At 37.1% G+C, this 20,326-nt stretch overlaps 1 protein-coding gene and 1 pseudogene across 1 annotated transcript in view; both read left to right on the top strand.

Moving 5' to 3' along the window:
* The window catches only part of Esrp1 (epithelial splicing regulatory protein 1), a 57,030-nt gene that overhangs the window by 15,467 nt on the left and 21,237 nt on the right, over positions 1-20,326 (top strand). The window contains exons 5-13 of the mRNA XM_027953144.2: positions 3,916-4,014; positions 4,143-4,197; positions 5,557-5,667; positions 5,795-5,927; positions 6,019-6,061; positions 8,603-8,904; positions 11,183-11,401; positions 13,543-13,729; positions 16,522-16,690. Coding sequence (XP_027808945.1) covers positions 3,916-4,014; positions 4,143-4,197; positions 5,557-5,667; positions 5,795-5,927; positions 6,019-6,061; positions 8,603-8,904; positions 11,183-11,401; positions 13,543-13,729; positions 16,522-16,690 — 1,318 coding nt within the window. The remainder of the gene's footprint in view (positions 1-3,915; positions 4,015-4,142; positions 4,198-5,556; positions 5,668-5,794; positions 5,928-6,018; positions 6,062-8,602; positions 8,905-11,182; positions 11,402-13,542; positions 13,730-16,521; positions 16,691-20,326) is intronic.
* Positions 2,877-3,270, top strand: LOC114106298 (small ribosomal subunit protein eS12 pseudogene; annotated as a pseudogene).

Raw genomic sequence — 20,326 nt, 5'->3', positions numbered from 1 at the left:
CTTTGAAGGGCCAGAGATAATATTTTGGGGTTGGTGGACTGCATATGGCCTCTGCAAATATTCTTTCTGTAATCCTTTAAAAATATGAACTCCGTTCTTTTTTTTTTTTTTTTTTGTACTATTTTTTTATTTGTTTTAATTAGTTACACATGACAGTACAATGACCTTGCGTTCTTTGTTTTTAATTGCACAAAACCATGCTGAGGACCGAGGATGGTCTCTGCTGTCAGTGGGTGCTTTTCTTCCAGGTTCCCCAGGTGCAGCTGATCTCCCCATTTTTTAAAATAACCTTTTTTTTTGTTTGTTTGTTTGTTTATTTATTTATTTTTTAATGTGGTGCTGAGGATTGAACCCAGTGCCTCAGATGTTCTAGGCAAGCACTCTACCACTGAATCACAATACCAGCCCCTGATTTTGACATAGTATCAGCCTGGGCTTTAGGCAGTGTTTCCTGGGCCAGTTTTCTTAAAATCACTGTCTAATGATTGTCTCTTACGTTGTCAGGTCCATTGATGGTGTGGGGTAAAACTGGAACTATTGAAAACTGTTAATTTACACTAGTGGTTCTCACCCTGGTGTGATTTCCCCCCGCCCCCCAACTGGAGACACTTTTAGTTGTCATAACTCAAATATAGGAGTAGAAGCCAACGTGCTGCTAAAAATCCTATAGTACACGATAAGTCTCTTCTTCCAACAAAGAATGCAAAATAAGTGCTAAGAGAAACATGGCTTACATGGCAGGGTTATATCAATTTCTTGGGTAGTTTTTGCTCCATCATAGGCCTGATTGAAACATTAGAACTATGGGGTTCCAGACTGCTCTTTGGTACGAGAGTCCATATGATAATGATAGTCTTGACTAGTCTTTCTTAAAAAGTTCTGGAAGGATTCCTATTGTCTTATCTCCCCAGAAAAAAATTTAGGACAGCTATCTCCCAAAGTATCTTTTTTTTTTTTTTTTTTTTTTTGGTGCTGGGGATTGAACCCATGGCCTTGTGCATGTGAGGAAAGCACTCTACCAACTGAGCCACATCCCCAGCTCTTCTCCCAAAGTATCTTTATCCTTTAGCTCTAGTTTTTCTGTCTTATCACAATCTTTGAAAATGGCACTGGATTAGTAAAAATTTTTTGATATCCTCTTCACATAATCAATGATTCCAATCAGTTGTCTTTGGTTTGTTGCTTGAACATCTCCTGAAAAGATAGTTTCAAATCTGTAAGTGGGCAGTATATCTATTTTGTCATTAGTTGATGTCAAGGGCAAGGGGGGTGGGATGCAGACATGATCTATCATTTTAGCTTGATTCTTACCCTGTGAGATATACTAATAGCCATATGGTGAGTTCAGAGTTTTCAATCATGAATGTCTGATCTTGAATTATAAAAGTAGTCACTGTGGCTGGGCAAGGTGTCACATGAGTGTAATCCCAGTGACTCCCGTGGTTGATGCAGGAGGATCAAAAGTTCAAAGCCAGTCTCAGCAACTTAGCAAGGCTCTAAACAACTTAGACCCTATCTCAAAATAAAACATTAAAAGGGCTGGGAATGTGGCTCTGTGGTTAAGCGCCCCTGAGTTCAATCATGCTTCCAAAAAAAAAAAAAAGGTAGTCACTGTGGGTTCTAGGAAGAAGGGAGAGGGCATCTTTTATTATTAAATACATGCTTTGTGCCATGGGCTTGTTTTATCTCATTTAATCTTCACAAAGAGCCCAGGGAGGTAAAGATTATCACAGCTTTGGCTTTTGAGATAAAGTTTAGTGGGGTTAAGTAATTTGCCAGGAACATATGGCTGCTTTTCGGCATATGGTATATTTAACTGCGGAGAGATGGGACCAGCTGAGGGACAACACAAAAATGAGTTTGCTTACCTTTGTTGGGAAGCAATGTCTCTTTACTGGAAAGGAAGGAGGAAGCTGGGTTGAAATGGAAAGTGGTTTAAAATTATGAATGGAAAAGGATATGGCTTACTGAATTAACTCTGCAGATTACCTGCTGTACTTCTTAGGAATTCTAGGTGAGAGCTCTCTGAATTGATATCTATCCTCTGAATTTGCACTAAATAGTACATGAGGACACTTTCTTCACATTGGTCTTCATTTTTATAAGCTTATTTTAAAATACTAGTTAGAAAACGGTATAAAATAAGGCAAATGTTCTAGTAACCACCATTCAGGTGTTTGTTTTCTTTTTTCCTTTTACTTTTTGTGCTGCTGGGAATTCAATCCAGGACCTTGAGCCTGCTACCACTGAGCCATATCCCCAGCTGTTTTTATTTTGAACGCTGAAGAAAAGATACAGCCCCATAGTGTTATCTTTGTGCTTTATATTACACTACAAAATTCAAATTTAGACAAAGTGTGACTATAGTATTGAAACTTAAAAGAAATTAAAAATTCCAGCCAGTATAGCAGTGTATGCCTGTAATCTCAGCTACTCAGAGGCTGAGGCAGGAGGATCACAAGTTTGAAGCTAAATGGATAACTTAGCAAGTGGTAGAGCACTTGCTCTGAACATGCTGGAGGCTCAAGGTTTAGTCCCCAGCACAACTCACACATACAGAAAAGAAAAAAGGAACAAAGAAAGAGACATTGCAATGATTGTTAGTTTTGTAAGGTAACTATTTTGATGGAGGTACATGCTGGTTTTAGAGTCTACAGACATTGTCAAGATCCATATTGAAGCTAGGTACAGTGGTGTGCTCCTAAATTCCTAGCACTCAAGAAACTGAGGAACACTCGAGCCTAGGAGTTGGAGACCACAAGCCTGGGCAATGTAGCCAGACTGTCTCAAAAGAGAAAGACATTTTTCCTGCCGTTGCTGAGTAGTGCAGAGGCTCCGGTGTGTTCAAGATTGGGCTTCATCTGTAACCCACTGCCATGGCTCAGGAAAGAATAGTTGCTGGAAGTGTAACGGACATTAATACTGCTTTACAAGAGGTGCTGAAGTTCGTCCTCAACTGTGTTGGTCTCAAAGGTGGAATTTGCAAAGCCATCAAAACCTTAGACAAGCACCAAGCCCATCTTTGTGTGCTTGCATTCAACTTTAATGAGCCTGTGTGTGTCAGATTGGTGGAGGCCCTTTATGCTGAGCACCAAATCAACTTGATTAAGGTCAATGACAAGAAACTAGGAGAATGGGTAGGGCTCTGTAAAATTGACTGAGAGCAAACCCCATAAAGTGGTTGGGTACAGTTGTGTAGTGGTTGAAGACTACGGCAAGGAGTCTTAGGCCAAGGATGTCCTTGAAGAGTACTTCAAATGCAAGAAATGAGCAAATAAAATATTTTTGGTTCACACACACACACACACACACACACACACACGAATCATATTGGTCATTGTTGGCTCTGAGTGCTTAAATTGCTTCTGAAATTTACTCTCCAGGTACTAGCATTTGCTACTGTCAAAGATGGGATGCCCCAGAGGGCTCTAAAAGTATTTTAGAAGACAAGTATGAGTAAAAGTGTCATTGGTAATCTGAAGTGTCCTCTCAAACATTATGCTGAGATCATTTAATATCTCATGGCCTTTATTGACATAACTATGTCATAAAGTCAGCGTGGTCACTACCATGTATGTGCCATTGAGATAGATAGAATAAAGGATTCTAATTAACTTAGTTGTACACTTTATCATTTGAAACTCAAACTATAGGAGTAAGCATTCATCTATTTCTGTTACCTAAATAAACAACTTTTATTACTGGTGATACCGTAGGACACAACGTTTTTGACTTTCACCCAAGAAGACAAATCAAGAGTTTTAAGAAGTATGGTTGAAGTCCCAAATGATGGGAAGAAGCCATCCTGAGATTTTTAAAGAATTTTACCTGGACTTTTGACTCTTGAGTTTAACTTTGATTTGGTAGCAACCTCATTTTACCTCTCCAAAATGTTTCCTTAACTTAATCTCCCAGGTTTAAACTTTGAGGAGAATAGTTCAGTCTCCCGTTATGGAGCCTCTCAAGTTGAAGATATGGGGAATATAATTTTAGCAATGATTTCAGAGCCTTATAGTAAGTATCAACTGTTATAATTCCAAGGATTTTGTCCCAACATCTTTCCCTCAACTCTGATTTTCAATTTCTTCCGACAGTTTTGTTTCTGATAGCTAAAATGATGAGTTGTATGTTGTCATTTTCAGATCACAGGTTTTCAGATCCAGAGAGAGTAAACTACAAATTTGAAAGTGGCACTTGGTAAGTAGGTGAATACCATTCATTTGAAATATTTTACTTGGTCTTATTCATATTGTAATATTTAACTCCCTTTATATATCTTAGTAAATTTACTTAACTTTTTGGCTATCATTTTGTGTTATTTGGTCATTTACTACTGGATGTTGAGATTCAATTTGTATTTATTTATTTACTTATAAATGTTTCAGAACTTTTATTTATCTTTTTATGTGGTGCTAAGGATTGAACCCAGTGCCTCACATGTGCTAGGCAGGCACTCTGCCACTGAGCTGTGTAGCCCTAGCCCATGGGATTACAATTTAATGAAATATTGACTACTTCAGTCAATGACTGAAGAACATCTTGTATTTTTTATCTGATTTTTATTTTAGTCTCTTTTTATCTGTCCGTCATCTTTGGAAAACTTACAAAGAAAAAAATAATAGGCTTTAAAAGAGTTTGCAAGTTATACTGAGATTAGTTTTAAGTATATTCTGTCAGCTTCTACTTTAAAGCAAAGGAGGTAACTCGGGAGGAGTACACAGTGGTGATATCTCTGTGATCACAGGTGGACCTGGTTGAGTTTGTGACTCATTGTAGTCAATTGTATGTGATTGGTGCCTGATGCGAATAGAAACTTCTGGCACTTTTGTCCGTGGAGAGATTTTGAAGCCTATTTAGTTTGTGGAGAAAGTGACTCATGAGGAGAATGTCCTAGGATTACTGAAAATATGAACATGAGAAGGACAGAACATCAAAAGGTGTTAAAATGTATAAGAGGTGATTTGCAAATGACTCATCAAGGTGTGGGGATTCCCAACTGTTTCCATAAACACCCTGTGATGACTCTCTGGTTTGATAGGGAGATATTTTAATGGAAGACTTCTGACCACATACATACATTCCTGATGTGGGTTAATTGGCAGCTATGTGTTGATCCTAAATTTTGCTGCCAAACCAGATTTAACCCTCCCTTGTGTACTGGCTACATCCAAGAATGAATTTGAGTCTATCTTTCATGGTTCGATGCCAGGCCATGAGGGTATAAGAAGAACTTTGTTTCCTGTGTTTTGATTCGGGTCACTTTGAGTTTATGGCAGGCAAGCAGCTGATACATAGATGGCTTGCTGGAGAAGCTAGTTGTACTAGACCTACATAGGCATCCCATCTTTCTATATGTGAACCCCCCCCCCCCCAAAGAATACTTTCAACTGTACCCACAACATTTTTAAGTTTATAAGAAAAATATATCAGGCAATATTGAAAGTCTGTCTGAACTCAAATAAGACCTCATGTGTAGGCAAATTGTCTTGCAGGGAGAAATAGATATCAGACTTGTAATCATTAATTATGCAACCTGAACTTTTGCTTCATCCACAGCAGCAAGATGGAACTTATTGATGATAACACTGTAGTCAGGGCACGAGGTTTACCATGGCAGTCTTCGGATCAAGATATTGCAAGATTCTTCAAAGGACTCAATATTGCCAAGTTGGTTTTCTTTAATCTCTATTTTACAAAATAACCCCAAAGGGATATTAGGTTTCCTATTCTTTTCTCCTCACTTTTTTTTTTTTCCCTACATGCCATTTGTTTTATTTATTTATTTTTTTCAAAGGGGAGGTGCAGCACTTTGTCTGAATGCTCAGGGTCGAAGGAATGGAGAAGCTCTGGTTAGGTTTGTAAGTGAGGAGCACAGAGATCTAGCACTGCAGAGGCACAAACATCACATGGGGACCCGGTACATTGAGGTATGTCCTCAAGCTGAGACCCTTGATTTCTTGAATGAGTATAAATATAGTATGGGAGATTCAAACTGTATGTTAACTTCTCTTTTCTTAGGTTTACAAAGCAACAGGTGAAGATTTTCTTAAAATTGCTGGTGGTAAGTGCCTTTGGCTAATAAGAATCTAAAGTTTTGCATTTATACTGAGAATGGATAAATAGGAAATGAATGGTTTTCATTTCCCAATGAAATATATGGGAAGTGATTTTTGTAAGTAGAAAGAAGAAACTTTGAACAGTATCAGTGAATTTAATGTGTAATTACTCTTACCTTAACACTTGAGCTAACCTACACTAGTTAAATATCCATTTAAAATAATACTGTACAAAGATAAAAGGATTACATAAAGTTGTATTTGTTTTCAAATGAGTCCAAAACCTGTTTTCAAAGAGCCATGCTGTAATACCTAGGTTTGTTGCATATCTACTTCTAGTTTTTCTCTGTTACTTAATTCATCATTGACCACTTACATTATCATTCCCTGGTATTTTTGTAAATACATATCATTTACAGTAATACAGTCAGAGAAGGGAACAGATGTGGTCTTTATCTGCTGGGACCTCTTTATCTCTGGGAACTTGCTAAGTTCCTCAGTGGTTCATAACTTCAAAACTTATAAGTAACAGCTGCACAAAAATATTAACCAATTTGTCCTTTTTCTTTCTTTCTTATGTATACATCTATTTTGTGATTTCTTTCTTTCTTTTTTTTTTAGACTTGGTACTGGAGATTGAACCAGAGGTGCTTTACCACTAAGCTACACCCCAGTCCTTTTTTCTTTTTATATTGCGACAGTGTCTTGCTAAGTTGCTGAACTGGCATTGAACTTATGATCCTCTGTGTCAGCCTCCCAAGTCACTGTTAAGCCACTCTGTGAATTTCAATTGTTGTGTTATAACTTCCTTTCTTTTAATATATTATGAACACCTTCCTATGTTACTTGATTTCATTTATTAATTGCTACATGGTATTATATGTACCATAACATTTTGAAACATCTTTGTAGTGCTCCTAGAACTTATTTCCAACTATTCACTTTAAGTATGTTACAGTGAATATTTTTTTATCTCTCACTCATTAGGATAAGTATCTTAAAGTAAAATAGCTGAATCTAAGAATTGTGGGCCTTTCAAAAGGAGACCTTTAACACCTGTGCCAATTTGTACTCAGGAACTTTCACTTAAATAAAGAGAACATTAGTATCTTTGCATAATGCAGCACTGGTGGATGTTTTCCAGTTGCAGAACTTGAAGTAACTGCATCCTGTTATAGAAACAAATTGTGCTAATTTTATTCTGGAACTTGCTCTGGGAATGAAACTCAGGGAATGCTCTACAACTGAGCCACATTATCAGCCCTTTCTGCTCTCTATTTTGAGACAGGGTCTTGCTAAGTTGCCCATATTGCCCTTGAATTTGAGATCCTTCTGCCTCAACCTTCCTAGTTGCATCATTGTGCCCAGGCTTGGACTTCTTTAGATAAGCCCTAAAATTCAGGGCTTTATGTTCCAAGGCAGTGTTTGATATAATTTCTTTTTAAAAAAAATTTTTTTTAAATATTTTTTGTTCAGTTTTCAGCAGACACAACATCTTTGTTTGTATGTGGTGCTGAGGATCGAACCCGGGCTGCACGCATGCCAGGCGAGCGCGCTACCACTTCAGCCACATCCCCAGCCCAGTGTTTGATATAATTTCAAAGCACTGTTTGATACTGGTTGGGGATAAAATTTGTTTGAAAATTGCTGTGGTCTTACCTAGATCCTGGGTTTCTGTGGTAAAGCATTGCAAATTGGAGTTGGCAAAATGAACATTCATATTTCTGCTCTGGATTTCATTGTATGTGGATGGTATGATAAGAATTCTTTTATATGTGTGTGTGTGTGTGTATATATATATATATATATATATATATATATATATATTTTTTTTTTTTTTTTTTTTTTAGGTGTAGATGGGACACAACACAATGCCTTTATTTTTTATGTGGTGTTGAGGATCGAACCTGGGTCCTGCCCGTGCTAGGGGAGCGCTCTACCACTGAGCCACAATCCCAGCCCTAAAAATTCTCATTAAGGGAAAGCATTACTAGTTGTATGGATTTGAAGGGTGTGCATTTGAGTATTTGTTACAAGGCACTGCTGACACAGGGAACTGCTGTACAAGATTCTCTAGTCCGAGTGGAACACTGACTAGCTGTACCAAATATATTCTCTTTACTCAAATATGTTTGAAACTTTCTTAATAAGAAGTAACCAGGAGCCAGACATTGTGGTGCATGCCTATAATCCTAGTGACTGTGGAGTCTGAGGCAGGAGGATCATGAATTCAAAGCCAGCCTCAGCAAAAGCAAGGAGCTAAGCAACTCAGTGAGACCCTGTCTCTAAATGAAGTACAAAATAGGGCTGGGGATGTGGCTCAGTGGTCAAGTGCCCCTGAGTTCAATCCCCAGTTTAAAAAAAAAAAAAAAAAAATGGGGAGGGAGAGAATTCTGATTCTTAGCATATGTCATTATGATGAATTCAGAGAAGCGTTGAGTCTTTGTGATGAATTTGACAATTCCAGTAATCACACCACTTTAAATTTGATGAAGTTGATATTTCAACTGTTTTTCCCCATGCTTTCTAATATTTGTTTTCCCCAGGTACATCCAATGAGGTAGCTCAGTTTCTTTCCAAGGAAAATCAAGTCATTGTCCGCATGCGGGGGCTCCCTTTCACAGCCACAGCTGAAGAAGTGGTGACCTTCTTTGGACAGCATTGCCCCATCACTGGAGGGAAGGAAGGCATCCTCTTTGTTACCTACCCAGATGGCAGGCCAACAGGGGATGCTTTTGTCCTCTTTGCTTGTGAGGAATATGCACAGAATGCGTTGAGGAAGCATAAGGACTTGTTGGGTAAAAGATACATTGAACTCTTCAGGAGCACAGCAGCCGAAGTGCAGCAGGTTGGTCTTTAAGAGTATGCTGGGACCTCTCTATCTTTGGAAACAACCTAATATTACTCTTTGTGGATACTGAAAATATCAGTTATTGAAATAGCCTCATTCCATAACCAAAAGAGAGCCACTGTTTTCTTGCTGTCACACAGAAAACATAATATTTTGTATTTTATTTATTTATTTTTTGTATTTTAAAACTACACGTCTTGAAAACTTTCCGTGTTTAAAGATTTTCATCTTTAATATATCTCATTTTGGTGCATATTTTATTTAGAAATTCCTCTTATATATTTTGGTTGCTTTCTTTTTCTATGAAACATAAACATGCTTGTAAAAATTTCTACAAGTTTCTGATTTGTTTCTTTATAACTAGATACAAGTTGTGAGCTTTTAAGATTTTTAATGTCTTGCCAAGTATATTTCCCAAAAGACTTGATTTGTTTTATTTCCTACTGGTGACCTTCTGTCTTTAAAATTTTTCAGAATTCAGAGGTTTTTTTTTTTGTTATTGTTATTTCCAGTTCTAGGAATTTAACCCAGGGGTACTTTACCACTGAGCGATATACCACCAGCCCTTTTTAAGATTTTTATTTTGAGACAGAGTCTCACTAAATTTCTGAGACTGTCTCAAACTTGCAATCCTCCTGCATCAGCCTCCTGTGTAGCTGAGATCACAGGTAGGCACCACCACAATCCATAGCTACATTAGTTTTTGTGTGTATGTGTGTGGTGCTAGGCATCAAACCCAGGGCCTCTCACATGGCTAGCAAACGCTCTACCACTGAGCCACATTCACAGCCCCACTGCATTTATTTTCAATTTTTGTCCTAATGCTTGTGCTGTGTCTGGATTGTCTGTATAATTTTTAAGTCTTCCTTTCTCTTTTTCATGCCATTTCTTTGTGCTGTTTGTCTTTGATTTTATCACCTCTTACCCAGCAATTTAATTGGCATGAGTGCGAAAATTAGTGCACCTTCTGGGGAGGAGTTCATTGATTCTTTTTTATATTCAGTTTATGGATGTTCAAGGCTTTCCTGTTTGTTTCCTAGAAAGCCTCAGGATGCCACAAATGACATTTGCATGAGGACCTGCCTCCTAGTATTAGAATAGTAGTGGGCATATTCTAGGACAAAAATGGACAAGGACTTCGTAATCAAGTTTTGCCTTAGAGCAATTCTTCAAAGTATCTAACCTATCATAATCCATATCAATGGGCTGGGGATGTGGCTCAAGTGGTAGCACGCTTGCCTGGCATGCGTGCGGCCCGGGTTCGATCCTCAGCACCACATACAAATAAAGATGTTGTGTCCGCAGAAAACTAAATAAATAAATAAAACATGTATAATATTAAAAAAAAAAAATCCATATCAAGATAGCTTGATTCCAAGAATATAAAATATACTCAAGATCTTCTTTCCTGATACCAGCTCAAATTTACATGGAAACTAAATTACTCTTTATCTTTAGGGTCACCAAATGATTTTCTCAGTTTTTCATTATCTAACTGTTCTGTCTTGTGCTCTTATGTAACATATTTTAATGTCATTAAATATCATATTTTAATTTATTAAATATCATATTTTAATTTATTTAATATCATAATTTAATATTATATCTTAATATCATTTACAGTCATTATTTGGCCTGTGATTCCTTTACTAGGTCATTCTCTTTTATCCTTTACTAGGTCATTCTCTTTTATTTCTTGGGTTTGTTGGAGTATAAAGATAATATTAAGGGGAACACTATGTACTTAGTGAAATGAAATTCAATAAATTGCCACAACAGTCCATATTTAGCAATATGTCCAAATTTTTATAAAAGAAACAGACTTTAAGGACACTTGTCCTAAGGTAGGTGGTGATATATCTGTTTAGGTGGATATATCCTTAATTATAAGCATGTTGTGTTGTGTGTGGTGTATGTCTTATGTAGTTGACAGAAGTGGGTATCCTGCTTTCCCATCTGAAATGCATAAATCCCTTTCTTCATTGGTGCTTCTCCAACTTTAATGTACTTATGAATCATCTGAGGATCTTGTTAAAATGCGGATTCAAATTCCCTGGGTCTAGAATGGAGCTGAGACTGTATTTCTTGCATGTGTGTGCGTGTACTTGTGCACGCACTGGGGATTGAACCCAGTGTTCTAATCATGCACGCTACCATTGGGCCACACTCCCAGCTTCCAGACTCTGTTTCTGATAGGCTTTCTAGTGATGTTGGTGCTGGTTTACAGATGGCATGGAAATAACAAAACTCTAAATCACTTTTGTTTTGAGTACAGGTGCTGAATCGGTTCTCCTCGGCCCCCCTCATTCCACTTCCAACCCCTCCCATTATTCCAGTACTACCTCAGCAATTTGTGCCCGCTACAAATGTTAGAGACTGTGTACGTCTTCGAGGTCTTCCCTATGTGGCCACAATAGAGGACATCTTGGACTTCCTGGGGGAGTTCTCCACAGATATTCGTACACATGGGGTTCACATGGTATTGAATCACCAGGTAAGAGAGTTGCTTATTGGAAATCTTCTTTAATCTTTCTGTTTCTCAAAAGCTCTCCTCTAATAAAAGAGCATAGGTATTCTTAAGTGTTACACTGAGTCTGGATTTAACTGAATCTTTGGAATGTATTCTAGAAAGAATGCTGTTTTTCGTATAATTCCTATTCAACTCTGATTCCTTCATCACATAAATGCATCCAATTACCAGTAACATGGTGGGAGCCAAATATATTTTCAGTGTATACATTTTCCTGTTGCAGGTACTGAATTCTGCAACTGCTAGTTTGAGATGAAAGCAATCATAGATAACATGTACTATAGATAACAAGCATGCTATGTTCCAGTGTCCATATGCTGTTTAGAAATCATTTCATATTTTGCTTCATATACATGTTAGACATAGAATCATATTCAGTAGAGTGCAAACTCGATGAGGATTCATGTGCATGCCATCTGGATGTATTTTTCAGTACATGGGTGTAAAGTATTTTTGAGTTTGTTACTTGATTTCTGGTTAAATAAAATTAATCATATTATTTGCAGCATTTTGTGCTGTCTTAAGCAGGACAAAGTTCTAAATATTCACAAGCAAAGTAGTTTAAACCTGACAACTCTTTATTAAAAGAAAACTGTATTAGTATTTGAAAACTAGATGTTCTCTACACATTAAGGGTTTTATATAGGTTTGTATTGGAGACATTAATCATTTTCTAACTACTAATCCCCTACTTTTTACTTGGAGGTTTGGTGATTTTCATAACTGTAATCTGTGTTTTCACTGGAAAGTACATACTACTTGATACAAGGAATCAAAAAATCCTGAGCCCTGACTTAGAATGAATATGTGCTGGTATAGAAAACTAACTCTTAAGCTATTACTATTAAGCCATATAATATTTTATCTGACAATCCCCTAGCATGCTTTACCCATAAGAGAACTTTTGAATAAAATTTCTCAAAAGACAGCATCACAAGGGAATTATTTCTTTTTGAGTCATCGTTTCTATCTAGGGTCCATTCCTTTCTGATTGACAACAGTAGACAGATTTTCCTCTCATTGACCCCCATGACCTATTGTGACTACACTGGAGAAAAATGTTGCTTTGATGATACAGTCTCTTAGTTGCCTTGAGGATGTTAGGTTTCCATCTTGGGCTGGGTTTGTTGCTAATTTCCCTGGTATGGTAACTTGCATGGTAATAATTTTGACTAAATACTCCCTAAGAGACTAAGAGAAAACTATAAAGCAGTTTTATAAGATGGTTGTATCTTTTTTTTTTTTTTTTTTTTAACCCCCATAAAATGTTTGGGCTAAATAAAGCTAAGAGATTCTAGGTCTGTCTACAGACCTTAATTTTTTGGAAGTACTGGGGATTGAACCTAGGACCTCTACATGCTATACAAGTGCTCTTTCACTTAACTACATCCCCAGCCCAATTATGAGTTTGTTTTAAATAGGGAAATTTAGCAAGCTATTACTAATAAGGAATGTCTCTGAATACCTACCTGTTTGAGCAAGGTTAAAGTGGAGGTGTTAAGTGAAGAGGAAAGAGAAGGGTTCGAAGGCAGGGCCTGATGGTGCATCTCTACCCTTGAATCTCCTAGTTCCTTACCCACAAGCCGCGTTCCACTATAAGCTTCAAGGATGAGGGAAAAGTGAAAGGATTGTAGCAGGTCACTGATGAACTAAAACTGAGAGCCAAAAGAAAACATTGGTTTGTTCAGTTTCCTGTAGGAGGATGCATAAAGCTGTGATAGATACTGGTTCTCTTACTAGCTTTTCTCAATCAAATGAGATTTAATCGGATTTTTAAGAAGGGAAAAAAAATCCAGTATCCAATCCTGTATTTTGAAACTGCAGTCACAAGGAGATGCTTTCAAAACTCTGTAAATCTGATACTAACTTAACAGAAACCAAAAAGGATCACTTTCAGCTCTGAGCTCTCAAAACCGTTTCTTCAAGGTTTTGTGGGCATCCTGGTGATTAGGTGATGAAATGCAAGTCAGATTGAGTGGAGCACACTGTCACCCAGATTTTGTGGCTCACATGTCTGTACTATTGCATGTTTTATAAGCAACCATTTACTTCCTTGTTGAAGGAGACAGTCTCCTTTTGTTTTTATTCTTCCCCCACACACTCAGGGCCGCCCATCAGGAGACGCCTTTATCCAGATGAAGTCTGCAGACAGAGCATTTATGGCTGCGCAGAAGTGTCATAAAAAAACCATGAAGGACAGATATGTTGAAGTCTTTCAGTGTTCAGCTGAGGAGATGAACTTTGTGTTAATGGGGGGCACTTTAAATCGAAATGGCTTATCCCCGCCGCCATGTAAGTTACCATGTAAGTTTTTCTTGGGTCTTGGCGCTATTCTACGCTATATGCTGGTAGGTGCTTAAGCTGCTTTCATAACTTTCTGTGCCCCTGGTTCTTTCTGAGGCAGGCAAGGTGGTTACATAAGGCTTTCCCATCTGAAATCAGTAGTATCTGGTAATCATTTAAGACCTTGGTTGTGGACACCCATAATTAGAGATGCTACAAAATACCTCCTTTCAAATTATATTCTTGCTTTTCCAGTGATAAGCACTTGATTTCTGAAGCTTAGTGTGCTCCAGATAAGCACTGACTCTGGGAGGCAACCTGGCTATGTAGATATTTTAATACGCATTTAAAGGTAAAATATAAGTATGACTGGATTCTTTTTCTTTTCTTTCTTTTTTCTTTCTTTTGTTTTTTTTTTTAATACACTAAACTTTAAGAAGGGTAATTTGATGCTTATTTTGCATTTTTAACTTTAAGCATCAAATGTATTTTGAAAATGATAACCTGGAGAGCTTTCCTATTATTGTCCAGGATATCTGGAATGAGCAAGTTAGTTAAAAAAAACAAAACAAAAAACATATATATGTGTATATATATACACTAACACACATATAAATGCGTTAATGAATTAGCCAAAGTTTCCATTGGATCACAGGATCAGTGCTTAATTAACAAGTCATGCTCTTGCTCATTGGCAACTGGGTGCAAGCCATCTGGAATCCTATTTGAGAGGAATAAGCCCTGAAATTTAGGGAACAAGTTCTTAGTCAATGGCTAAGGAATATGTCAAAACTTGAGTCATTTTATGCAGTTTTCACCTGTAAGTAGACATACCTTCGTAGGCATGTTGGGTATGTTTAAAGAACATAGTGCTTAGAATACCATTCAAAGATAACTGAGAAATAAACTGAATTCATGTGTTTGATTCCAGTAAATTTGAGCAGTTTTAGGAGTTTCGCTTTACTTTGTACTGAATAGGAATCTATATCAATTAATCTGTTTGATAAAGTATTATTTGTAGAACACTCAGTGGGGCTTAATCCTTTTTTTCCCTTTGGAATTCCTAAATGCTAATATTCTGTTTACCTGCTGCTTGCTGTTGGTGAAGAGTTGATCTTTAAATGAATAAAGTTTTGAAAATTTATGTTTGAGTCAAGAAAATCGCTTAAAGTAATCTTAGTTGTGTGTCTTCTATCAATTACCAAAAATGTCTGTAGCTTTTATGACATCCTTCTGTGACAGTCTGTCAGAAGTGAGATAAGGGAATTTCCCTACTGTTTATAGCTCAGGGTATTCTGCTGTGATATCCTTTTACTTTGGTCTTGTCTTGGTGAAAAACTATTTATTACAGACTTACACATTATTTCCTCCCTTTTTTCCCCTAAGAATGGAAGAACATAGTTTAGGTGAATGCCTAATTATAAAGCAACCATAAAACTTACAGAAATTGCATGATTTTATCTTAAAGACTAATGCAGTTAACATTTTTTACTAAAGAGTTTCTTGGTAAAGAAATGTTGCAAAAGTCTCACTGATACTTTAGAATTCAGCACTTACTTTGTTAAGAAGGAACACTTCAAGGTCAATTTCATTTATGTAATCTGCACATACACACCTGATTCTCTTTTCAAAATACCATGCTTTCATTTGAGGAACGTTCAAATCTTAGCAGCCTATTCTCTGGTTGTCAAAAATTCTACCTTTTTTTTTTGTTTTGAAGCAGAACAAACCCAATACCATATGTTTTGTCTTATTGTTCAGAGGCATTGCTTGATAGTTTTGAAAGCAGAATATGAGCACAAACTACATAATTTTTTATAATAGGCACCTTGATTTGCAATCTTGGTCTTTTTGTGGTCTCTTTAAGTTTTTAGGTGTCTAACATTTGATACAGTTTTTGATGAGGATTAAAGAGGCACCTGTAAGTTGAATGTGAGATCAACATGTTGGTCTTTGGTGTATGTACCCATGTTCAACTGGTTGTCTTACTCCATAGAATTATAGAAACTCATATGAACAACAGACAATTGGAAATCATCTTAGAGATTTTCATGTGAAAAAGTTACTCTTTGGGCCTCTGCTACTTGCAAAATTTGGGGGTTCTAGATATGAAACTTAAATCAGGGACCCCAACTTCAGTCTGCTTCATAGTTCTCTCTTGTGTTCCATGCAGATGGTCTGGCTAGTTGTGCTCATCTCATTATGTGGAAGCTAGCAGCCAGCTACCCTAACTTGAGAGGGTTTCTGAGTGAGAAGAACTATAACCCAAAAATAAAGGAATTTGTGTCCCATCCCCTCCCCCCTTAAGCACCCATGGCACTGGGGATTGATCCCAGGGTTCGAGAATGCTTGAACCTCTTCACTATCTTCTCAGCTCCCAGGCCCATTTTCTGTTAAACCTGAGGCAGCTCTCTTCAGGGATGTTTCCCAGGTTGGGTTTATTTGTTTGTTTGGGTTTTGTCCTCTTTCTTTCTTTCTTTTTTAACAGCTAATATAGATTAGCTTCAAAGTCCACCTTCTGGGTTCCCTTTGGGGAGAACAACACAGAGGTGATCTACTCTCTTAAGGTTAGTTCACTGTGGCACAGTGTGTGCTTTGGCATAATATGTGGTGAAGAGTGTTTTTCATAATAACCTTTTTCATTTCATGCTGTGCTGAAGGATAGATAACATCTATAGCCTCAAAAAGGAAATCGCTTGGGAAGATGTGAAGAACCTTTTTCAGTTAAAAGTATAGATGCTATAGTGGCTCCATGGCTTTAGTACAGACATGTCTCAAAGACTCTCTCTTTGCTTATTTAGGCCTGTCTCCTCCTTCCTACACATTCCCAGCTCCTGCAGCAGTTATTCCCACCGAAGCTGCCATTTATCAGCCCTCTGTGCTTTTGAATCCACGAGCCCTGCAGCCCTCCACAGCGTACTACCCAGCGGGCACGCAGCTCTTCATGAACTACACAGCTTACTATCCCAGGTAAGGCTCTGAAGGAAGTAGAAATGAGGGACAGAAACAAAGGACTCCTTTGATAGCCAGTGTTGAGCTCACAAAAGAATATTGTCTGCCACATTGAAGGTTAACATGGCAGGCCACAGCTTTGGGTCATATCTCTGACCAAGAAGGTTGTTTCAAGACAAACTGAAAGAAGTTTATTTTTTTTAACCATATTGGATAGCATAATCTTTTAGGTTACCTATGTATTACAACTTCCCTTTTTTACTCCTCCTATTATAGGGCTGTGAGTAGCACTAATAATCTTTGCAATAAGGTGACAATATGGGAATGAATCATAAAATAGAAAAATCTTTAATGGGAACAATTATGTTTTTTAATTGATACATTATAATCATGCATAATGTAGGGAATCCTTGTTACATATTCATACATGAGGGCCGGGGATATAGCTCAGTTGGTAGAGTGCTTGCCTCAAAAGGCCTTGGGTTCAATCCCCAGCACCACCAAAAATAAAAAATAAAAATAAAAAGCATATTCATATATGAACCTGGTATTACAACATAATTTGGCCAATATTGGGAACAGTTGTACTTTTAAGTAGCATAAACTGAACGTCAACCCACAATACATGAAAATTGTTGCTTTAAATTTTCCCAAAGTCTGATTCTTTTCCCCTTAAATCTTTATTATAAACAAATCCAGAATTAAAGTACTCAATATTTTCTTAGGGTTAGTATATTTATATTTTAAGTATTTTATTCTTTTCACTGGCATTAAATTTTGGGGCGGTAACATGGCATAATGGAAAGGAAATTTTCAGTCTGGAAGTTGGGACATCTGAGTTTCATACCTTCTAACTGGGGAAAGTCACTTCACATTTATGGATCTTATAAAATAAAGGGGTTGGCTAAGCTTTTGGAGTCCCTTTCAGGACTTTGCTTGTGATTCTAACTTGGTTATGTAAGGAATGACCTCTCATTCTTTCAAATTATTTTTCAAAAAAGAAAAAAAAAAGGTAAAAAATATCTATTTGGCCAGTGACATTTTTATTGATGTAAAATTTTAGTTTGGCATAAACAATATTCAAAATTTTTAAAAAGCCATTTATATCAAGATTTTCTTTCTTTCTTTCTAAGCTAGTTAGACTGAATGTTTCAAGTACATGTATGAATTTGTAAGTGAGGTTTTGAATAAATGGCCTGGAACAAATCCACTGATCCCTGTAGTTGCATTTATTTTCCTTCTTCCTCCAGTATAGTGTTTTTTAGTTGGGAGCAAAAACTTTAGGGCTACCTAATAGTCCCCTTTAGTTACATTCGTTTATTTTATGAGAAGTTTTTCAAACATCAGTAGTATTGAAAATATTTGTTCTACTGGTGAAGAATAGGAAGAAAGTTGTGATAGTTGTCGTCTGGTTGCATTGAAAAGGTTCAGAAGCATGAGTAACTGTTCATGGTTGAGTTCTGAGCCAGGCATCTGGCCCAACATCAATCTCTCACCTTCTCTGGACCCTTGAGATAATTACTTAATGCTAGTGGGCCCTGGCTATGAGGAACATCTTTGTCTACCTTTCTTATATCATCAGAGTGTCAGGGGTGGAATGCATTGTGCCTCTGAGTGCGTTGTGCCGTTCTTGTGCATACAATGCATTTGCAGAGTGTACAGTCCCATCATTGACTCACTATCTGGGCCTTGTCACAAGGAGGAAACTGTTAATAATGAAACCATGAGTCTGGAAGCCCCAAAGGCAGGAGGAAATGACATTTATGGCTTAATCACTTCTGTAGTTTTGGGCTCCTTCCTGTAGATTATTTTTCAACTAGTAGTTTTAAAGATTATAATGTGCCCGTTAAGTCTGAGAATGTAGAGGCACAATGAGTGGAAGACCATTTCATATACCTGCATGTGCACTTTTAAGTACTGCACTGTCCACATTCCTTTTTTGTCATTGTTTTCGGGGAATGGGAGGGAGTGTGCTGAGGATTGAACTCCGTGGTACTCAACCACTGAGCCACATCCCCAGCCCTATTTTGTATTTTATTTAGAGACAGGGTCTCACTGAGTTGCTTAGTGCCTTGCTATTGCTGAGGCTGGCTTTGAACTCGAGATCCTCCTGTCTCAGCCTCCCAAGCTGCTGGGATAACAGGCATATGCCACCACGCGTGACTTGTCATTGTTTTTAAAACTTGTTATTATATCTACCCTAGGGAAAGAGGGTACAATTGTTTGTTTTAATTCTTTCTAGATTTACATGACTGTAGAGTGTGTTTTGACATATTATACATACATGGAATATATAACTTATCCTAATTAGGATCCCGTTCTTGTGGTTGTACATGATGTGGAGTCTCACTGGTTGTGTATTCCTCTATGAACATAGTAAAGTTATGCCTGATTCATTCTGTCTTTCCCATTTCCATCCTCTCCCTTTCCTTCATTCTTTTTTGTCTAATCCAATAAACCTCTCTGTATCTCATTCTTATAACTTTTTATAACATCCCCAAAGTAAAAATACCTCAGAATTTAAGTTTATTTTTAGATATCCAAACTTTAAATATTCCTCTGTGAACCAAAGTTCATATTTATCTTTAAATACATATATTTCTGTAGAAATGGAATTTTTGAATTGAAGGTCATGTGTGTTTAAGCTAACACCAGTAACTCTTAATATGTTTTACTATTTTAACTTATGTTTCCCCAATTCTATTGAAATTATCTGCACAAATATATGAAATTAAATAAGCATGAGGTCTATATGCTCTTAGTTATATTATAAAAATCTGGCAAAAAAAATTTTAAAGATATTTTGCAATGCTTGGGATCAAAAATGCCAACCAAGCACTCTACTCCTGAGCTACAGCCCAGCCTGGAGTAATTTAAGAAGCAAATTCCAAAAACAAAATATTTAATTGTTTTGGCATAACAACAACATTTTTTAATCTGATGTGGCAGTAGGGCTATTTGAGGCTTTTGAAAAACTTTGTAAATTTTCAAGTGTATTTATGCCTATTCTTTGATAGGTAGGAACCTTTTGAGAGGAACCTAGGTTTAAAAAAAAAAAAAAAAAAAACAGGATATTAATCAACAGCTCTGGGGCTACAGGTGCTTGCCTACCATATGCAAGGCCCTGGGTTCTATTCCCAGCACAATAAATAAATAGGCAACAGAAGTCATTTATCTGGATACTGGGGATTGAACCCAGGACCTGGTGCTTGACTCCAGCCTTAGCTACAAACCTAGCCCCTACACTAAAATTTTAAATTCTCACCCTTTTGTGGGGGTTTGGTGCTACTGACATTGAATCCAGGGGCACTTAGCCACTGAGCCACATTCCCAGCCCTTTTTAAATTTTTTTTTTTTAATTTTGAGACACTGTCTAACTAAGTTGCTAAGGCTGGCCTTTAACTTGCAATCCTCCTGCCTGTCTTCCAAGTCACTGGTATTATAGATGTGCACCCCACAATTTTTTAATAAAATATGTCAATTTAACGTCAGATTAATTCAGTATGATGTGCTCACAATAACGAATATGTTCACTTAAGTGATCATTACTTTAAAATATAAAAATGCTAATGTATTTTGCAGGTTTGAAAAAGTGGTTATGTTAAAATGATTTTTAATTATTTGAGCTGTGTAACTTTTAGTTTAAATGAGTAA

Source organism: Marmota flaviventris, chromosome 15 (assembly GCF_047511675.1).
Source record: "Marmota flaviventris isolate mMarFla1 chromosome 15, mMarFla1.hap1, whole genome shotgun sequence".
Classification (NCBI taxonomy): domain Eukaryota; kingdom Metazoa; phylum Chordata; class Mammalia; order Rodentia; family Sciuridae; genus Marmota; species Marmota flaviventris.
This window is presented reverse-complemented; position numbering and strand designations above follow the sequence as displayed.